This window comes from Cnephaeus nilssonii, assembly GCF_951640355.1.
Source record: "Cnephaeus nilssonii genome assembly, chromosome: 14".
In the NCBI taxonomy this organism is placed as follows: Eukaryota; Metazoa; Chordata; class Mammalia; order Chiroptera; family Vespertilionidae; genus Cnephaeus; species Cnephaeus nilssonii.
In genome coordinates this window covers 27,600,588-27,617,261 of record NC_137085.1, presented here as the reverse complement: position 1 = coordinate 27,617,261, position 16,674 = coordinate 27,600,588, and the positions used below count along the sequence as shown (strand labels likewise).

Sequence of the window (16,674 nt, the reverse complement as noted above, 5' to 3'; positions counted from 1 at the left end):
TTCAGGACACCGATATGCCTCATTTTCTGGTACAGGCCAGGGCTTTTTAGTGCAGAAGTTACCGGAGTCCTTACTTTCCCAGGCTGAGCAGGCAGTGTGTCACCTTCACACGCGATGGTGATTTCTTCCCCGCGCTGGTCTCGGGGTGAAGCGGGGAGAACAGTACCTAATCCTGCGCAGCCGCTCAGACTGGTCAGGACCACAGTCACTGACAACGACAGACCGACCGGCGCCCGCGGTGGCCAGAAGCTAACGGACCCATCCAGCCCAAAACACCTAGGCGCTGCCTACCTGCCGCGGTCGGCCGGTGTTGTGTTCCCGCTATCGCGGTCCCCGGCGAACGACGGCCGAGGGGCGGCGCGGGTTTCCCAGCCGGCGGGGTTAAGCCTGCGCGCGCCGGAAGTGGCGGCGGGAGCGGGAGCGCTGAGCTGTAGGCCGGTGGGGCAGCGGCCCGGAGCCGGGGGCGGGGGCGTTGGTCATGTTTCCCTGCGGGCCCGGTAGCCCCGGAGGGGACCGTATGGCCGGAGCCGGGACTGAGGAGCCAGCCCCCCTCGGGGAGCAGGCGGTAGCCGTCGGGCCGCTCCCTGCCCCACTCTTGCCGCCGCCGCCGCCGCCCGGGGCTGACGCAGCCCCTCCCCTGTCGCCCTCCAGGAGCCCTCGCTACGCCGGCAGCCCCTCGCCGACCCCGGCCGCCGCGCGCGCCGGCGAGCCCTGGCCGGCGGGAGCCCTGAAGTCCTCCGCGGCTCCCGCCCAAGGAAAGCCGTCCCAGCCCTCCCCGCCGCGCCGGCGAGCTGGGCCGGACGGCGGGGTCGGCGCCAGCCTGGGCGGCCCGGGTGCCCGGCTGTTCGGGTGGCTGAGGGAGCGCAGCCTGGGCCGCGGAGTGTTCGTGGACCCGGCGCGGGACAATTTCCGCACCATGACCAACCTCTACGGTTCCATCCATCCCGCGGACTCGGTGTACCTCAGCACTCGCACCCACGGGGCCGTCTTCAACCTCGAGTACTCGCCCGACGGGTAAGCGCGGCCCCTCGGAGGGCGGGGACCGCCTCCGCCCGGCTCGGCTGCCCGTGGACGGAGGCCCAGGGTTGGCTCGCTCGCTCAGCCCGGGCCGGTGCGAGCCCGTTGGGGGCCGCGGGCCTTCACGCCCCGGGCTCTTGCCGAAGTGCTGGGTGGCGGTCGGAGGCCCCATCCGGCGCTGGGAGGTAGGCCGCCGGGGCCTCCTTCGCTCACCTGCAGGAAGCCCCGGCTCCGGGCAGGTCTGGCAGCCGGCCCAGAGCTAGGGAGATGTTCACACAGTAGGTGTTCAGTAAATACACCGAATACATGCCCGTTCTCTCCCTGCCACCCTAGGCCTGCGTTTTTCTCCTTTAAGCTTGTGGTCAAGGGTAGGAAGCTTGCAGATGCCCTGTGCCCTGTGCCTGACTGGCCCTGAGGGGCCCAGCGTGCGTTCCTTTGCCCCCGTGAGAGGCTAAGACACTGCCCAGCGGTGCCTTTCGATGTAGGACATGGGTGAAGTTCCCAGGCTGGACTACCTGCTTCTGTTCAGGGGGCCCAGCCTTTTCCTGGCTGATGAAATAGTTCATGCTTGGCCTGGATCTAGGGTGGGCCAATTTTCAAAGTATATCTTTTTAAAACTTTTGTGAGTACATGGACAAGTTTAACAACAATGAAAAAATTTACACACCGTTCTACCATGAGATGACAGTTAATATGACATCCAATCAAGGCCTCTTGATTCCTAGTCATTTGTTTAGTTTTTTTTGTGTTTTTTTTTCTTTTCATTTGCTTAGTTTTAATTCATTCCCTCATTCAGCAAATAATTGTTGACCAGATGCAGAGGTTGCAGTGATAGGCAAAACCAGCTAATGGCGCCACTTTCATTGAGCTTGGGACCAACTGGTTCACCAAAATATTAACCATACTAAATGATTCATAATGTATATTTACACATCGAGGGGGGCATGAGGGATTGACACTTAACAGAGATCAGAGAAATGAGTTAGTCCAGATAGGGTTGGGAAGCGGATAGAAGAATTTCACATGGAGCATCTGGTATGTCAAAGGACTTGGTGGAGTGGCAGCATATCGTGCCAGAGAAGCTAAAAGGGAATTGGTTTACAAAACAAAAACATTTTGCTAAAGAAAAACCTAAAATATTATAAGGAAGGAGCAAAGCAACAGAATCTGGAGTCACAGTGAGCAGGTAAACCCTGCTCCACTTCACTGATGCAAATGCTTCTTCCCAGAAGCACTTGGTGCTGGGGTCTCCTTATAGCAGGTGGGCGTGTAGCAATGTTGTGTACCTGAACACAGGGAGAATTGGTGAGAGGAGAAACTATTTTGCCGAAGTTTATTCATGGAACCCCCTCTCTCCTCTCCTTCCCTATTCTTTTTTTTTTCTTTTTTACTTTCTTTATTAAGGTATCACATATTTGTCCTCATCCCCCCATTCCCATCCCACACCCCTCCCCACACATGCCCCCACCCCCCTGTTGTCCTTAACCACTGGTTAGGCTCATATGTTTGCACACAAGTCCTTTGGTTGATCTCTCCCCTTTACCCCCACCCTCCCCTACCCTCCCTCTGAGGCCCGACAGTCTGATCCATGCCTCCTTGTTTCTGGGTCTGTTCTTGTTCATCCGTCTATGTTGTTCATTATTTCCCCTAGATGAGTGAGATCATGTGCTATTAGAAATACACTTATAAGAACCGAAAATGAGACAAGCAATAATGGTTATGGTGACAGGCAAATGAATCAGTCTGTAGTGAGTTTCTTTCTGGGCCAACAGTTCTTTTGAGACCCAATTTCAATGTCCAACAGTTCCTTAATGTGTACATGTCAGCACTGACGTTACAGTTCTGGATGGTGGACAAATGGTGGTAATGCAGGTCCGACTCTCTCTGGTTTGGTCCTGGGCAACCTGCAGTGATGCACAGCTGCTAACTGCTAGTATGGGAAGGCCACATCAGCGTCTTCCATCTGTGGACTGCTTCTCTTCTGTCTTCATGGCTGGAGTAGTCCTGTCGATTCCTCTCTGTTGCTGGAATCCACATGGTTCCTTCCCTATTCTTAAGGCTTCTTCCAAAATACCACGAGTCTATTCCTCATAAACATTTAGTTCTACTTTTTTCCATATCCCAGCTCCTCTCCTGCCTACCTCCTACCTATTCTGTCAAGCCTTCATAAGTAGCCATTTCTACTCATTGGAAGTGGGCTAACATGTAGTGAGTGAGAGGGGCAGAATGAGTGACGAAGAGGAAATTCCATTGCCAGTGATATTACAATGAGGAATATATTGCTGATAGTTCCTGTTTGAATCTGGACTATATTTTCCCATAGATACATTTATATAAAAGGTGGTCAGGTTCTCTGATACAGAAAACAAAATAATTCAGTAATCTTTAATTATCCAGTTGATATATACTTATTGTAAAAAAACTAGGCAATAAGTGAACAAAAAGAAGCTAAGCAGAACTTATGATCCCAGAGATTAATTGGATATCCAAGGAAATGTTTTCTTTGTATATATTTTTTTTAATTTTTTTTTTATTGATTTCAGAGAGGAAGGGAGAGAGGGATAGAAGCATCAATGATGAGAGAGCATCACCGATCGGCTGCCTCTTGCACGCCCCCCCCACTGGGGGGGATCGAGCCCACAACCTGAGCACATGCCCCCGGCCGGAATCAAATCCGGGAACCCCCAGTCCGCAGGCCAATGCTCCATCCACTGAGCCAGACCGGCCAGAGCTGTATATGTTTATTTTAATATAAACATGGAATCATGCTGTTTTGTAGCCTGCTTTTATTTTGATACAATATACTATGAATTACCTATGTTAATAAATCTATTTCTAAAACATTACTTAAACTTTTTCATTAGTTTAAATAAAACCTCTTTAAACAAATATTTTAGATTTATGTCCTTATAAATTCCTGAAATGAATGAAAGATTATGAAGATTTTGGATACCTATTATTAAATTGTTCTCTGTGAATACTGTACCAATTCTCAATTCTGTCAGACACATATGAAAGTGCCTGCCTCCCCACACCCTAGCCCACATTGCATATTGCTATTCTTTTTCATCTGTGTCAAGGTGATAAGTGAAAATAGTTGTGTTTTAATTTTTTAGTGTCTTAACTACATCTAATATATCCCTGATTTTTATAGGACTTAAGTAATTTTTAGAAAAAAGATGACATAGCTGTGTTAAATGAGATAATTTCTCATATCCTTCAGTTGTGTATGAGTTGAATCAGCTTACTGGGTACCATACTACTGTCACTTACAAAGACTTCTCAGTGCAGAGAAGGAAAGGTGACACTGAAGGTACGAATTACAATTATAAATTTAATAGGGACTGGATTAGAAAAAATATTACACTAAAAATAAGTAAAAGATGCATGGATTAGAAGATAATTTTTACATAAGTCCAAAAATTTTAAACAATAGCCATATTGTCAAAATAAGTGTGTTACCTCCTAAGATGATATTTTGAAAAAGGAAATTGATAATGTTAATAGATTAGATAGGTAATATTATGTGGGACTTTCTCAATTCCTCTATGAGAATACAGTAGGCGCTGCTGAAGAGAGAATCAGTGTATTGGAAAATAGAAGTGAAGAAATTACCCAGAATGTAGATGAGAGACACGGAGATTGAAAATACTGAGAAGGTTTAGTAACTTGATGAATAGAGAGAAAAGGCATACCATATATTTGAAGAAAATGAAATAGATAACGAGGCAAAAACCTATTTGAAAGAGATAATAGTTGAGAACTTTCCAGAATTGAAAAAAGCACTAAGCTATGATTTAAGAAGCCCTTTACTCACAAGTAGAAATCCTCCCTAGGTATATAATGAAACTTCATGACACTAAATATAAAATCTTAAAAGCTAGAGAAAAAGACCTTCAAAAAAGTAGCTATGAAGCAATTAGTCAAGAATAATAGTGTAGCCTGGCCCGCATGGCTCAATGGTTGAGCATTGATCTCTGAACCAGGAGGTCACCGTTCAATTCTTGGTCCCGGTACATACCTGGATTGTGGACTATATCCCCAGTAGGGGGCATATAGGAGGCAGCCAATCAATGATTCTCATCATTGATGTGTCTATCTCTCCCTTTTTTGAAATCAATAAAAATATATTTTACAAAAGTAAGAATAATAGTGTAAATCAGAGGACAATGGTGATTGTTTTTAGTATGCTGGAAAAAAACCCTGCCAATTCACATGCCTGTATCCAGCAAAGATGGGTTCTGGAGCTCCAGTGGCGCAATCGGTTAGCGCGAGGTACTTATAAGATGGGTTCTTTGTTCTTGTCAAGAACAAAGATGAAATAAATACCTATTTACACAAGCAAAGATGAATGAGTTTGCCACTACTACTTCAATAATGGAATTCTAAGTTCAGAGAGAAGAAAATGTTTTCAAATGAAAGGTCTGAGATGGTAGAAGGAATGAAGAACAAAGAAAATGGGAAATATGTATGTAAACTAATTTTGTCTTTTGAGATTAACAAAGATGGAACGAAAATAGAAGACAGCAATAGCATATAAATTATGAAAGGATGTTTTAAATTCCTTATGTTTTTTTTGAGAGAGAATTATGATATATTAACTTTAGGCTTTAACCCATTTAATATGCACATTAATATTTGCAAGGTAACCACCAAAAAGAGAAGAAAGAATATATTATTTCTAGACTAGTAGAAGAAAAATATGGAATAAAACATTTCCAAAAGAAGATAAGAAAGGGAAAGAAAAGATAGAAAAGGTATAATAAATAACAAGCACAAGGAATGAATAAAAATAAATATATATATTGCTAATTATAATAAATATAGAAGTACTAAATGTTCATAAAAATAGAGAAAGATTATTCAAACACATTTGAAGCAAAAGAAAGCTGGTGATCTATATTAATGTCATATAAAATAGGCTTTAAGGGGAAAAATTCTAGAAATGTAAGGTCACTTCATATTAAAACTCAATTCACCTGGAAGATAAAGTAGTTCTGAACTTGAATTATTCTTTTAATATATATATTTTATTGATTTTTTTACAGAGAGGAAGGGAGAGGGATAGAGAGTTAGAAACATCGATGAGAGAGAAACATTGATCAGCTGCCTCCTGCACACCCCCCACTGGGGATATGCCCGCAACCAAGATACATGCCCTTGACCAGAATCGAACCTGGGACCCTTGAGTCCGCAGGCCGGCGTTCTATCCACTGAGCCAAACCGGTCAGGGCTTGAATTATTCTTTTAGATCTAAAATATATACATTAAAAATTGTTAACTTCGAGGAGAAAACAAACTAACCAGGGGAAGATTTTCACACACATCACAGTGTACTTCAGTTAATCAGACAAATACAAACATAAGAAGGATACAGAAGATATAGACAACACTAGTTAAAACATTGATCTAAAGTGAAAGATCAGATAGAGGGCGAAAAACCAGGACTCTAATAAAGCCTGTAGTCCTGGTTTTTCGCCCTATGTCTGATCTTTCAGAAAGGGCATATGTAGAACGATGCATTCAGACCAGTACTCATTGGTTTAGCTGCACCAGTTAAAATGTTGATATATGTCCATAGTAGTTGAATAGTTTCTGCTCCAAGCCCATTGAGTGCCCTCCTAATGTTTCAGCACTTTCCATGGAACCTCCCAGAATAACCCTTTATATAGTAACTAAAGAGTTCAGAACTGGCCGAAACCGGTTTGGCTCAGTGGATAGAGCGTCGGCCTGCGGGCTGAAGGGTCCCGGGTTCGATTCCGGTCAAGGGCGTGTGCCTTGGTTGCGGGCACATTCCCAGTGGGGGGTGTGCAGGAGGCGGCTGATCGATGTTTCTCTCTCATCGATGTTTCTAGCTCTCTATCCCTCTCCCTTCCTCTCTGTAAAAAATCAATAAAATATATTAAAAAAAAAAAAAAAGAAAAGAGTTCAGAACTGGCACAGTAAGCTGCCAGCAAACGTCTCACAGCAAACACTCATTGATCAAGAGAATGCGCAAATATACAATTAGCATCCATTCTAATTGCTCCTCACCCACACACACAAAACAAATCTATAGGCAAGTGCCGAGTGACCATTTGGTTTCTCTTAGTGTGGGGCTGCCTGCCTTTATCAAGCACTTTCCCATTTTCATAGGGTCTTTTGTGAGAACTGCATCCTCTGGGGAGAAATGAAGAGGGCAGTCCAATGAGAGTAATAATACCACTTCAGGTACTAACCAAGCATATTAACTCTTGGCATAGTGTGTACTTCTATGGCAGGATAAAATCTATAATAGAGGAATGAGGCCTAAGGGAATGGTTTATGGATAAATGACTCCTGGGATGCAGATCCCTAATTTTATCATTCCTATTGAATTTTGCCATTATTTAGTGAGATAAATTTGCCAAAACCCACTGAATGCCAGCCCACCATGGTATTAATAACACTCATTAATGAAAATGACTGCCAACCTAACTCTTCTCTGTACCAGAAACATTTAGTTGAGGGAATTGAGAATCAAAAAGATTATCATATACGAAGGATTTCTATCCTGACTTCTACTCATAACTGCCATCTTATATTACCTCTCATCTGGGCTGGGGGATTAGATTTGGTACAATTAAATATGATATATCAGTAAATTACTTTTGTCACTTAGTTATTAATGTGAATACATATTGAATATAGAAAATTAACAGCAAGCATTAAAAAATACACTTAGTTCAACAAAAGTTAAAAAGGATGTACAATTCTGTTAATAGTGATTTTTTTTAACTTATCAAGACAAGTTATGTAATGACTACCTATTTAATAGGGAAATTCTTAGAGGGGCTTTATGCAATTTTCTATGTCCATGGTTCAGACAGGGGCATCTGGATCAAACAAGATTGTGGCTACAATTTCCAAATATTAATAAATGATTGGAAGTTACTAGAATAATTTGTTGAATAATTTGAGTTACAACTAATACCATTTGGCAAGCATTTTTATAATCTATAGGATTATTATTTTAATTTTACTCATATGTTAATTTATATTACTAATAAATGTTTAACTTTTTAAAGTATCATACTTGACTATATGTTACAGTTACTTTATGCTTGTTTTTTTTTAAACACTAAGGAAATTTATAAAATTTCCACTTTTAAGCCCACATATTTCAAAAGTTTATCTTAGAATATAGTTTTTCTAGTACAATGTGATTGTTATAAATTAATAAAATAACTATTAAAAAACTCATGTGTTTTCAAGTTAAGAAACATTTATAAATAACTCAGGGACCAAAGCAGAAATAACAGTGGAAATTAGAACTAAATGATAATAGAAGTACCACATGTCTCAAAACTTGTAAGGTTATATGTAAGTAAAATAGTACGTCATAGGAAAATTATAGTCTTTAATAAACTGGAAAGGAAGACAGGGAAAATTAATGAGCTAAGTATCCATCTCAAGAAAAAGAATAGTTATCTGCAAATAATAGCAAAGTAAATCTGAAGAAAGGAGAAGGAAGGAAATTCAGTAACAAAATAGAATTAGTGAAATTTTATTTTTATTTTATTTTTGAGAGAGAGAAAAACATCATTTTGTTCCACTTATTTATGCATTCATTGGTTGATTTTTATATGTGTCCTGACCAGGGATTGAACCCGAAACCTTGGCGTATCGGGACGACGCTCTAACCAACTGAGCTACCCAGCCAGGGTGAATTAGTGAAATTTTAAAATTCCATAGCAATACCCAATTGAAGAAAAATGTGTCTTTGAAAAGATAAATAAAATTGAAAAACACTCATTGATCAAGAGAATGCCTAAATATACAATATGAAGAATGAGCCCTAGCTAGTTTGGCTCAGTGGATAGAGTGTCGGCCTTCAGACTGAAGGGTCCCGGGTTCGATTCCAGTCAAGGGCACATGCCCACGTTGCGGGCTTGATCCCCAGTAGGGGGCTTGCAAGAGGCAGCCAATCAATGATTTTCTTTCATCATTGATGTTTCTATCTCTCCCTCTCCCTTCTCTGAATTCAATAAAAATATATTAAAAAAAAAAAAAAAAGAATGAAAGGTGTGGGGGGGCATGACTTCAGATGCAAAAGGTAGAGTTTGTAGTTTTCCAGAAGTAGCAAAGTAGATGGTTTGGACCAACCCTCTGAGAATAATTTTAAAGCCTAGAGAAAATATAAATATTTAATGTAAGATATAAAAACCTTATTTGGAAGGCTTGAGACAATGAAGAAATTGCAGGGCCAAGAGCTGCAAAAGGAGGGAAGCCAGAGATGTGAGCTCACCAATTTAGCCAAATAAATCTAGCAATATGGTAGAAATGAAAAGTTGGTTTGACATTAGAAAATAAATTAATGTAAATCACTACATTAACATCTTAAAGGAAAAATATAACTAGAGAATTTCAATTAATGTTGGAAATTTTCATACAGTTTAACATATTTTAATGAAAAAGAAACTTAGCAAATTTGTTGTAGAAGAGAACTTCCTTAATCTAAATAATAGGAATTTGGTAGCTTCACTACAGAATACATTGTATTTAATGATGAAATGGGGAATACATTCTTGAAGATCAAAAGGAATAAGACAAAAGTGGCTGCTATATTAACATTTCTATTCAACATTGTACTGAAAGTCCTAGCCAGTGCTGCAAGGGAAAAAAGGTAATAAAAAAGAAAAGAACAATTGTTTGTAGATTATATTATCGACAAAAACTAAAATACCTACAGGTAAAGTATTAAAATAGCAATATTGATAGATAGATATTTTAATAATCAGTTGCATTTTTGTACACCAGCAACAAAGCACAATTTTAAAAAGCATAAAAAAAGTCAAGTACCCAGGAATAAATGTAACAAAAGACTGGCATATAGCCCACATGGAGAATATCCATGGTAAAGGGAGATATATCATGTTCATAGATTGGAAGACAACATATTGTAAATGTCAATTCTGTGCAAACTTTGTGATAGAGGTATAATAATCCCAATTAAAACCATCTGGATTTGTGTGTATGTGTGTGTGCATAACTTAAATTGACTCTAAATGTATAAGGGTATTCAAAGTCCAAGAATTACTAAGATACTCTTGCTAAGAAAATCTTGAATATGTGGAAAAGTATGCATATTACTAATGGAATGATACAATATTGTGTGATATAATTTTTACTGAATTAATTTTTAAAGTCAGTGCATCCCAATAAAAATACCAATAAGATGTCCTAGTAGGACCTGACATACTATCTAAAATTCACTTGGAAGAGAAAGCATAATATTAGCCCCTGAAAAATGTTTATAAAGCAGTGAGGGTATCTTATCTTGCCACATATCAAATATACTTTTAGAAATTAAAATAGTGTGGTAATGTTGCATAGAATACAACATAGAGTACAAAATCAAAACTTACATAAGATAATGATGGCATTTCAAACCAATGAGAAAAGCGTAGGCTTTGATATGGGGACAAAGTATATACACATTTGTTTTGTTAATCCTCACCTCAGGATATTTTTCCATTGATTTTTAGAGAGAGTGAAAGGGAGAGGGAGAGACAGAAAGAAAGAAACATCAATGTGAGACAGACACATAGATTGGTTGCCTCCCACACAAGCCTGGACCAAAGTTACAACTCATGCCGTGTACAAAAATATATTATAATTGGATTAAAACAAAACAATGTTTAATCTTTTTTACAATGATTAAGGTTAAGACTCTCAGAATTATGATTCGTTTACTTTTATGCAAGGAGAAAAGTCCATTCCATGACTCTTCTAACAAAAAGAAATGGCTGTTTATACACCATCTAAAATTATAGACATTAATTTGAATACTTCTTACTCATGATGATCAATTGGCACAAAAGTTCATCAGATAGAGTAAATATTTGAAGTCCACTTATCTCAAAAAAATGGTGTTTATGTAGATGCCCTTTGAAAGACAATTTTATGATTACTAAATATGGGGAAAGTTTGCATTTTCCCCTCTCCAACTTTATCTAAAAAGCTTTTTCTGAATATAAAAGTTTGACTATTTGATATTCTATCTTATGCACTTTCAGCTTAAATGTACAAAATTCCACTTGTTATTGGAACTTTAAATTGGGAAGACCTGTAGTTTCTAAGATTCAGGATTTCATTTGCTAGATCTGCATCTGAAAGAGCAGTGCCCACAGAAAACTAGACTTAACCAAAATCAATAAAAGACTGGATTTTCAGAAATCAAAATGGGGCTTCTAAAAGGTTTATGAAAATATAACTTTGTAATAGGGAAGGGTTTTGAAAATAGAGACAATACTAAAAAAAACAAGGAAAAGATAGACTATATATGTCTAACTGATAGGATATATACTTTTGAGTGCATTTTAATACTGATAAATACATAATTTTATTGTATAAGATTTTTCCTCTAAGTTGCCTCATCTATGCATGTTTTTCTGCAACCAGCTTTTATCATTTAAAAATACGTTTTGGAGTTCTTTCATATCATAACCATATAAAACTATCTCTTTCTTTTAAAAATCAGTCATCCTTTCATATACATTTAGGTTTCTTTCAATTTCTCCTTACAATGAAGCATATATTCCTTGTATTTATGAATGATTATGTCTCTAGATTAAATACCCAGGAAAACAATTGCTGAGTCAAAAGGTATGCACATTTAAAACTTTGATAGATACCGGTACTCCCCAAACATAAACTATACCAGTTTGTATTCCACCATAATGTATGAGAGGACCATTTCCTACTAGTGCCAATAGTGGATATCATCAATATTTTAAGTATTTCCTACTAACATGGGCAAAAAGAAGTTACTCACTTATAGTTTGCATAATTATAAGTAAATATAAATAACCAGAGAGTACTAGAAAACTCAACAAAAGAAATGTGTCACTTGCTTTCAGGTCAGTGCTGACAGTTGCTTGTGAACAGACTGAAGTTCTGCTTTTTGACCCTATATCATCAAAGCACATAAAAACACTTTCTGAAGCCCATGAAGACTGCGTAAATAATATCAGGTTAGTATTATAATAAAAAAGTGAACTTTATTATTGTGACCCAAAATATTCTGTTTTGGAAATTCGTGAAAATGTGTAATGCTTTGTACAGCAGTGCTAGAGATACAGTACACATTTGTGAATTGTGAATTTCACCCCTTGTGAAATTGATCCCTTTAATTATAAAACTTATTGTTGACTATTTTGGATTGGAATCTTTCTGAAATACATTTTTCACTTACACATGATTTTCTTTTTCTCTTCATATATTAGGATCATCATTATGAACCTCATCTAGTAATGATAATAGTCTTGTATTGCCTTTAGGCTTTGGCAGTCCTGTTACTTAGCTTGTTTCACCACCAGCTCCCAGATTCAAACTATTGAGGGGGAAAAGCACATATGCACAGAGAACTTCTTTATAGCATTGTTGGAAGCTTCTTAAATTCTCAGTAATGTGGGAAATAGATAACAGTTGAACAGCTTGGTGGATTAATATGCAGTCATTAAAATGATGGTCCCAAAGACTACATATCAACATATATAAATGCTTGGGATAATATAGATTAAAATCATGATGTAAACTACAAATGTGACATGATGCAGAAAAAAAAAAGATTAGAAGGAAATATTTAAAAATGCTAACAGTGGATGAGTTAGAATGGATTATGAGTAATTTTATAAACTTTATGTAGAGATTATATTATTTTTTTAATGATTCCTTTAATTAAAAAAAACTGTGGAAATTACTTCTAGTCAAGATGAACTACTGAGTTTTATTATTATTTTTTAATATATTTTATTGATTTTTTACAGAGAGGAAGAGAGGGGGATAGAGAGTTAGAAACATCGATGAGAGAGAAACATCGATCAGCTGCCTCCTGCACACCCCCTACTGGGGATGTGCCCGCAACCAAGGTATGTGCCCTTGACCGGAATCGAACCCGGGACCCTTGAGCCCGCAGGCCGACGCTCTATCCACTGAGCCAAACCGGTTTCGGCACTACTGAGTTTTAATGTAACACCTATGCTGTAAACACATCTTAGAACAAAAGATTAAGTAGCACAAAAGATATACCCAGGCTGTGAAACAATAAACATCTTTGTGGGCCAGAAATTGAACACAGACACAAAATTGCTAGAAGTGTTTAAACCACAAGCCCACTGGGTTTGTCTGGCATTGACATGCAGTCGTTTTGCTCCTTTAGGAATCAAAAGTGCTAGAAGTGCTTCATGTGAGATGGAAACCAGAACCACTACATGAAGCCAGGGGTTTTGTTGGAATGTATATCCCATTTGTGAAAGGCTGAAAAAAGGAAAAAGCTATTAACTACTGGGGCTATAGTTTTAGTTGATAAAGACACAGACTCATGACCAGGAATTGATGAAGCCATTACTGAGTCAGAGATTGAATATATGTGGTAGCTCCAATATCATCATGAAACTGTAGGCCTTAATATTATTATAAGGTCTAGTTGTCAATTAGGGTTCCAGTTATCCAAGTGGGGCCAACTAAAAACCATTAAATAGGTAGAGAGAGAGAAAAAAACAAAAACAAAAAACTTTTACTACTCAAAATGTGCCTACAACCCAAATCGCAAAATTCATGAAGACATCTAATATTAATATCATAACAAAATCAGTGACTAACACAGGCATTTTCTCTGGATGAAATTAATTTATGGAGTAGTCCAACAAAGACTTTATTTTAAAAAATAAATTATTTTATTTATTTTTATTTTTTTTGACTAGGTAATACATGCACGTGGTACAAAATTCAAAGGTACAAAAGGGTAAACAGTGAAAAGTAAGTCTATCTCCCACCTCTGTCCCCTTAGCCACCCAGTTCCCCTCCCCAGAGGCAACCACTATTACCAATTTATTGCTATCTTTTCTGAGATAGTTTGTCCATATACAAGCATATACACACACATACATACATACACTTTTATATAAATGGTAGCATTCTATACATACTATTATGTACTTTGGCTTTTTCACTTCAAAACATATTTAGAAATCATTCCATATTAATATTCATGGGGTGATATTATTCTTTTTAACGGCTGCATAGTATTCCATTGATTAGAAGAAACTTTAAAGCATTTTTAGGATGCTCAAAGAAATAAGTTAAGGGGTACTTTCTATTTTAAGGGAGCTCAAAATTTATGAAACAGAATAAATGAAACAAAAACAGGTTAATGTGGAAATGAACCAATTAGAATTCTTTATAGTTGGTATATAAAAACTCAGTAAATGGGATAAATTTACCCTTTACAATGTAAAATTAAAGTTTACTCCATTGGTGATAGAATTAATGGGTTGGAAAATAGTACTAAAAATTTCATCCAGAACACAGAAAAAAGATACAAATATGAAAGAATAGTTAAAAGATATAGAGGATTAGTTGAAAGACTCCAATAAATGTATAAGAATTACCAAAAAAAAAAGAAGATGCAGAGATTGGTGGAGAACTAATTTTTGAAGACAGAGGGGCCCAGAGACAAATAATTCTTAGCATTGAAGAGGGACCTGAGTCCTTCCATCCAGAGTAAAATCTAGGCTTGCAAGGGAGGGCAGTTGGAGGTGATCAACCCTGCAGGAGAGGGCAGTTAGGGGTGACCAGGCCGGCAGAGGAGGGAAGTTGGGGGCAAACAGGCTGGCAGGGGAGCAGTTAAGCATCAACCAGGCTGGCAGCGGAGTGGTTAGGGGGTGATCAGGCTGGCAGGCAGAAGCGGTTAGGGGCAATCAGGAAGGCAGGCAGGCAAGCAGTTGGGAGCCAGCAGTCCTGGATTGTGAGAGGGATGTCCGACTGCCCGTTTAAACGGGCAGTCGGACATCCCTCCAGGAGTCCCATATTGGAGAGGGTACAGGCTGGGCTGAGGGACAACCCCCCGCCGTGCACGAATTTCGTGCACCAGGCTTCTAGTAATAATAATAAAAAATAATGATAAAGCAAAGGAAAGATAATTAGAAAAAAGAAGTAGAAATAGTTCCAAATATATGTGTAGTTCACAATAGGTATAAATGGATTGATCTTTATTAAAAGACACAGAGGCAGCAATTTGAATGAAAAACCAAACCATTTATATATTCTCTATAGAGATACCAAAAATAAGACTGCCCAGAAATGGAAAAAGAAAACTGATGTAGTTTATTATTGGACAGATGGAAGACCAAAATCTTTAATAAAGATAAAATGCAACAGTACATATTAAGTAAAGGAAAAATCCACCAGTAAGATATGTATAATCATGAACTTGTATGCAACTTGAAGTATAAAAACCAAAATGGAGTGATAAGGAATTATAAATCTACTAGAGGTCCAGTGAACGGATTCGTGCACTTGTGGGGTCCCTCAGCCTGGCTTGCGGGGATTGGGCTGAAACCAGCTCTCCGACATCCCCTGAGGGGTCCCAGATTGCGAAAGGACAGTTCTCGGGTGACATACCCCAGAATTGGGCTCCCTCCTCTGGTTTCGGGTGCGTCTCTTAAGAACCACAGCTGCCAAGTCACCGCAGCTTGGCAGCTCCTGTGTTGGGCGTCTGCCTCCTGGTGGTCAGTGCGGGTGATAGCTACTGGCTGGTCGGCCGGTCGCTTAGGCTTTTATATATATAGATAGTCATAGTGAGATGTTTTACTACTAGAGGCCTGATGCACGGATTCGTGCACTAGTGGGGTCCCTTGGCCTGGCCTGTGCCCTCTCGCAATCCATGACCCCTTGGGAGATGTCAGACACCTGGTACACGGATTCAGCCTGCAAAGATCAGGTTGAATCTGTGCACCAGGCCCGGCTGAGGGACCCCACCGGTGCATTAATCTGTGCACCGGGCCTCTAGTATGCATATAAGATTTTTGGTTAATCTCTTCCCACCCTCCCCTCACCCCCCCGTCCCTCTGAGATTCATCAGTCTGTTCCATGTTTCCATGCCTGTGCACTGAGCATCTGCCCCCTAGTGGTCAGTGTGCATCATAGCTAATGGTCAAATGGTCGAATGGTCGCTTAGGCTTTTATATATATAGATAGTTGCATCCAAAACTAGTAAATCAAGCAGATAAAAAATGAGGCTATAAAAGATAAACTAGAAATGCTGGATAAAATTTTAACTTTTGCCTGGCTGGCATGGCTCAGTGGTTGAGCATCAGCCTGTGAACCAGAAGGTCATGGTTCGATTCCAGGTCAGGGTCATGCCCGGGTTGCAGGCTCGATCCCCAGTGTGGAGGAGGGTGTGCAGTAGGCAGCCGAGCAATGATTCTCTCTCATTATTGATGTTTCTATCTCTCCTTCTCCTTTCCTCTCTGAAATCAATAATAAATATATTTTAAAATTTTTAAATATATATATTTAATCCTCACCTGAGGATTTTTTTATTGATTTTTTAGAGAGAGAGGAAGGGGAAGAGAAAGAGAAAGAGAAACATTGATGTGAGAGAGAAGCATGGATCCGTTGCCTCCCACACTCGCCTGACTAAGAATTGAACTCACAACCTAAGTATGTGCCCTGATCAGGAATTGTACCTGCAATCTTTTGGTGTACGAGATGATTTTCCAACCAACTGAGCCATTGGGCCAGAGCTAAATATATATATTTTTAATGTACAATTGAGCTGATATGAAAGAAAGGAATCATAGGGCCAAAAATGAAGTTGAAGTAGGAATACGAGGAAGTAAACAGGTATTCAAG

At 39.4% G+C, this 16,674-nt stretch overlaps 1 protein-coding gene across 2 annotated transcripts in view; it reads left to right on the top strand.

Moving 5' to 3' along the window:
- The first annotated feature begins 408 nt into the window (after positions 1-408).
- The window catches only part of DCAF10 (DDB1 and CUL4 associated factor 10), a 57,351-nt gene continuing 41,085 nt past the window's right edge, over positions 409-16,674 (top strand). For both annotated transcript variants that reach the window (XM_079790569.1, XM_079790568.1), the window contains exons 1-2: positions 409-1,014; positions 11,898-12,011. In XM_079790569.1, coding sequence (XP_079646695.1) covers positions 479-1,014; positions 11,898-12,011 — 650 coding nt within the window. In that variant the 5' untranslated portion in view covers positions 409-478. The remainder of the gene's footprint in view (positions 1,015-11,897; positions 12,012-16,674) is intronic.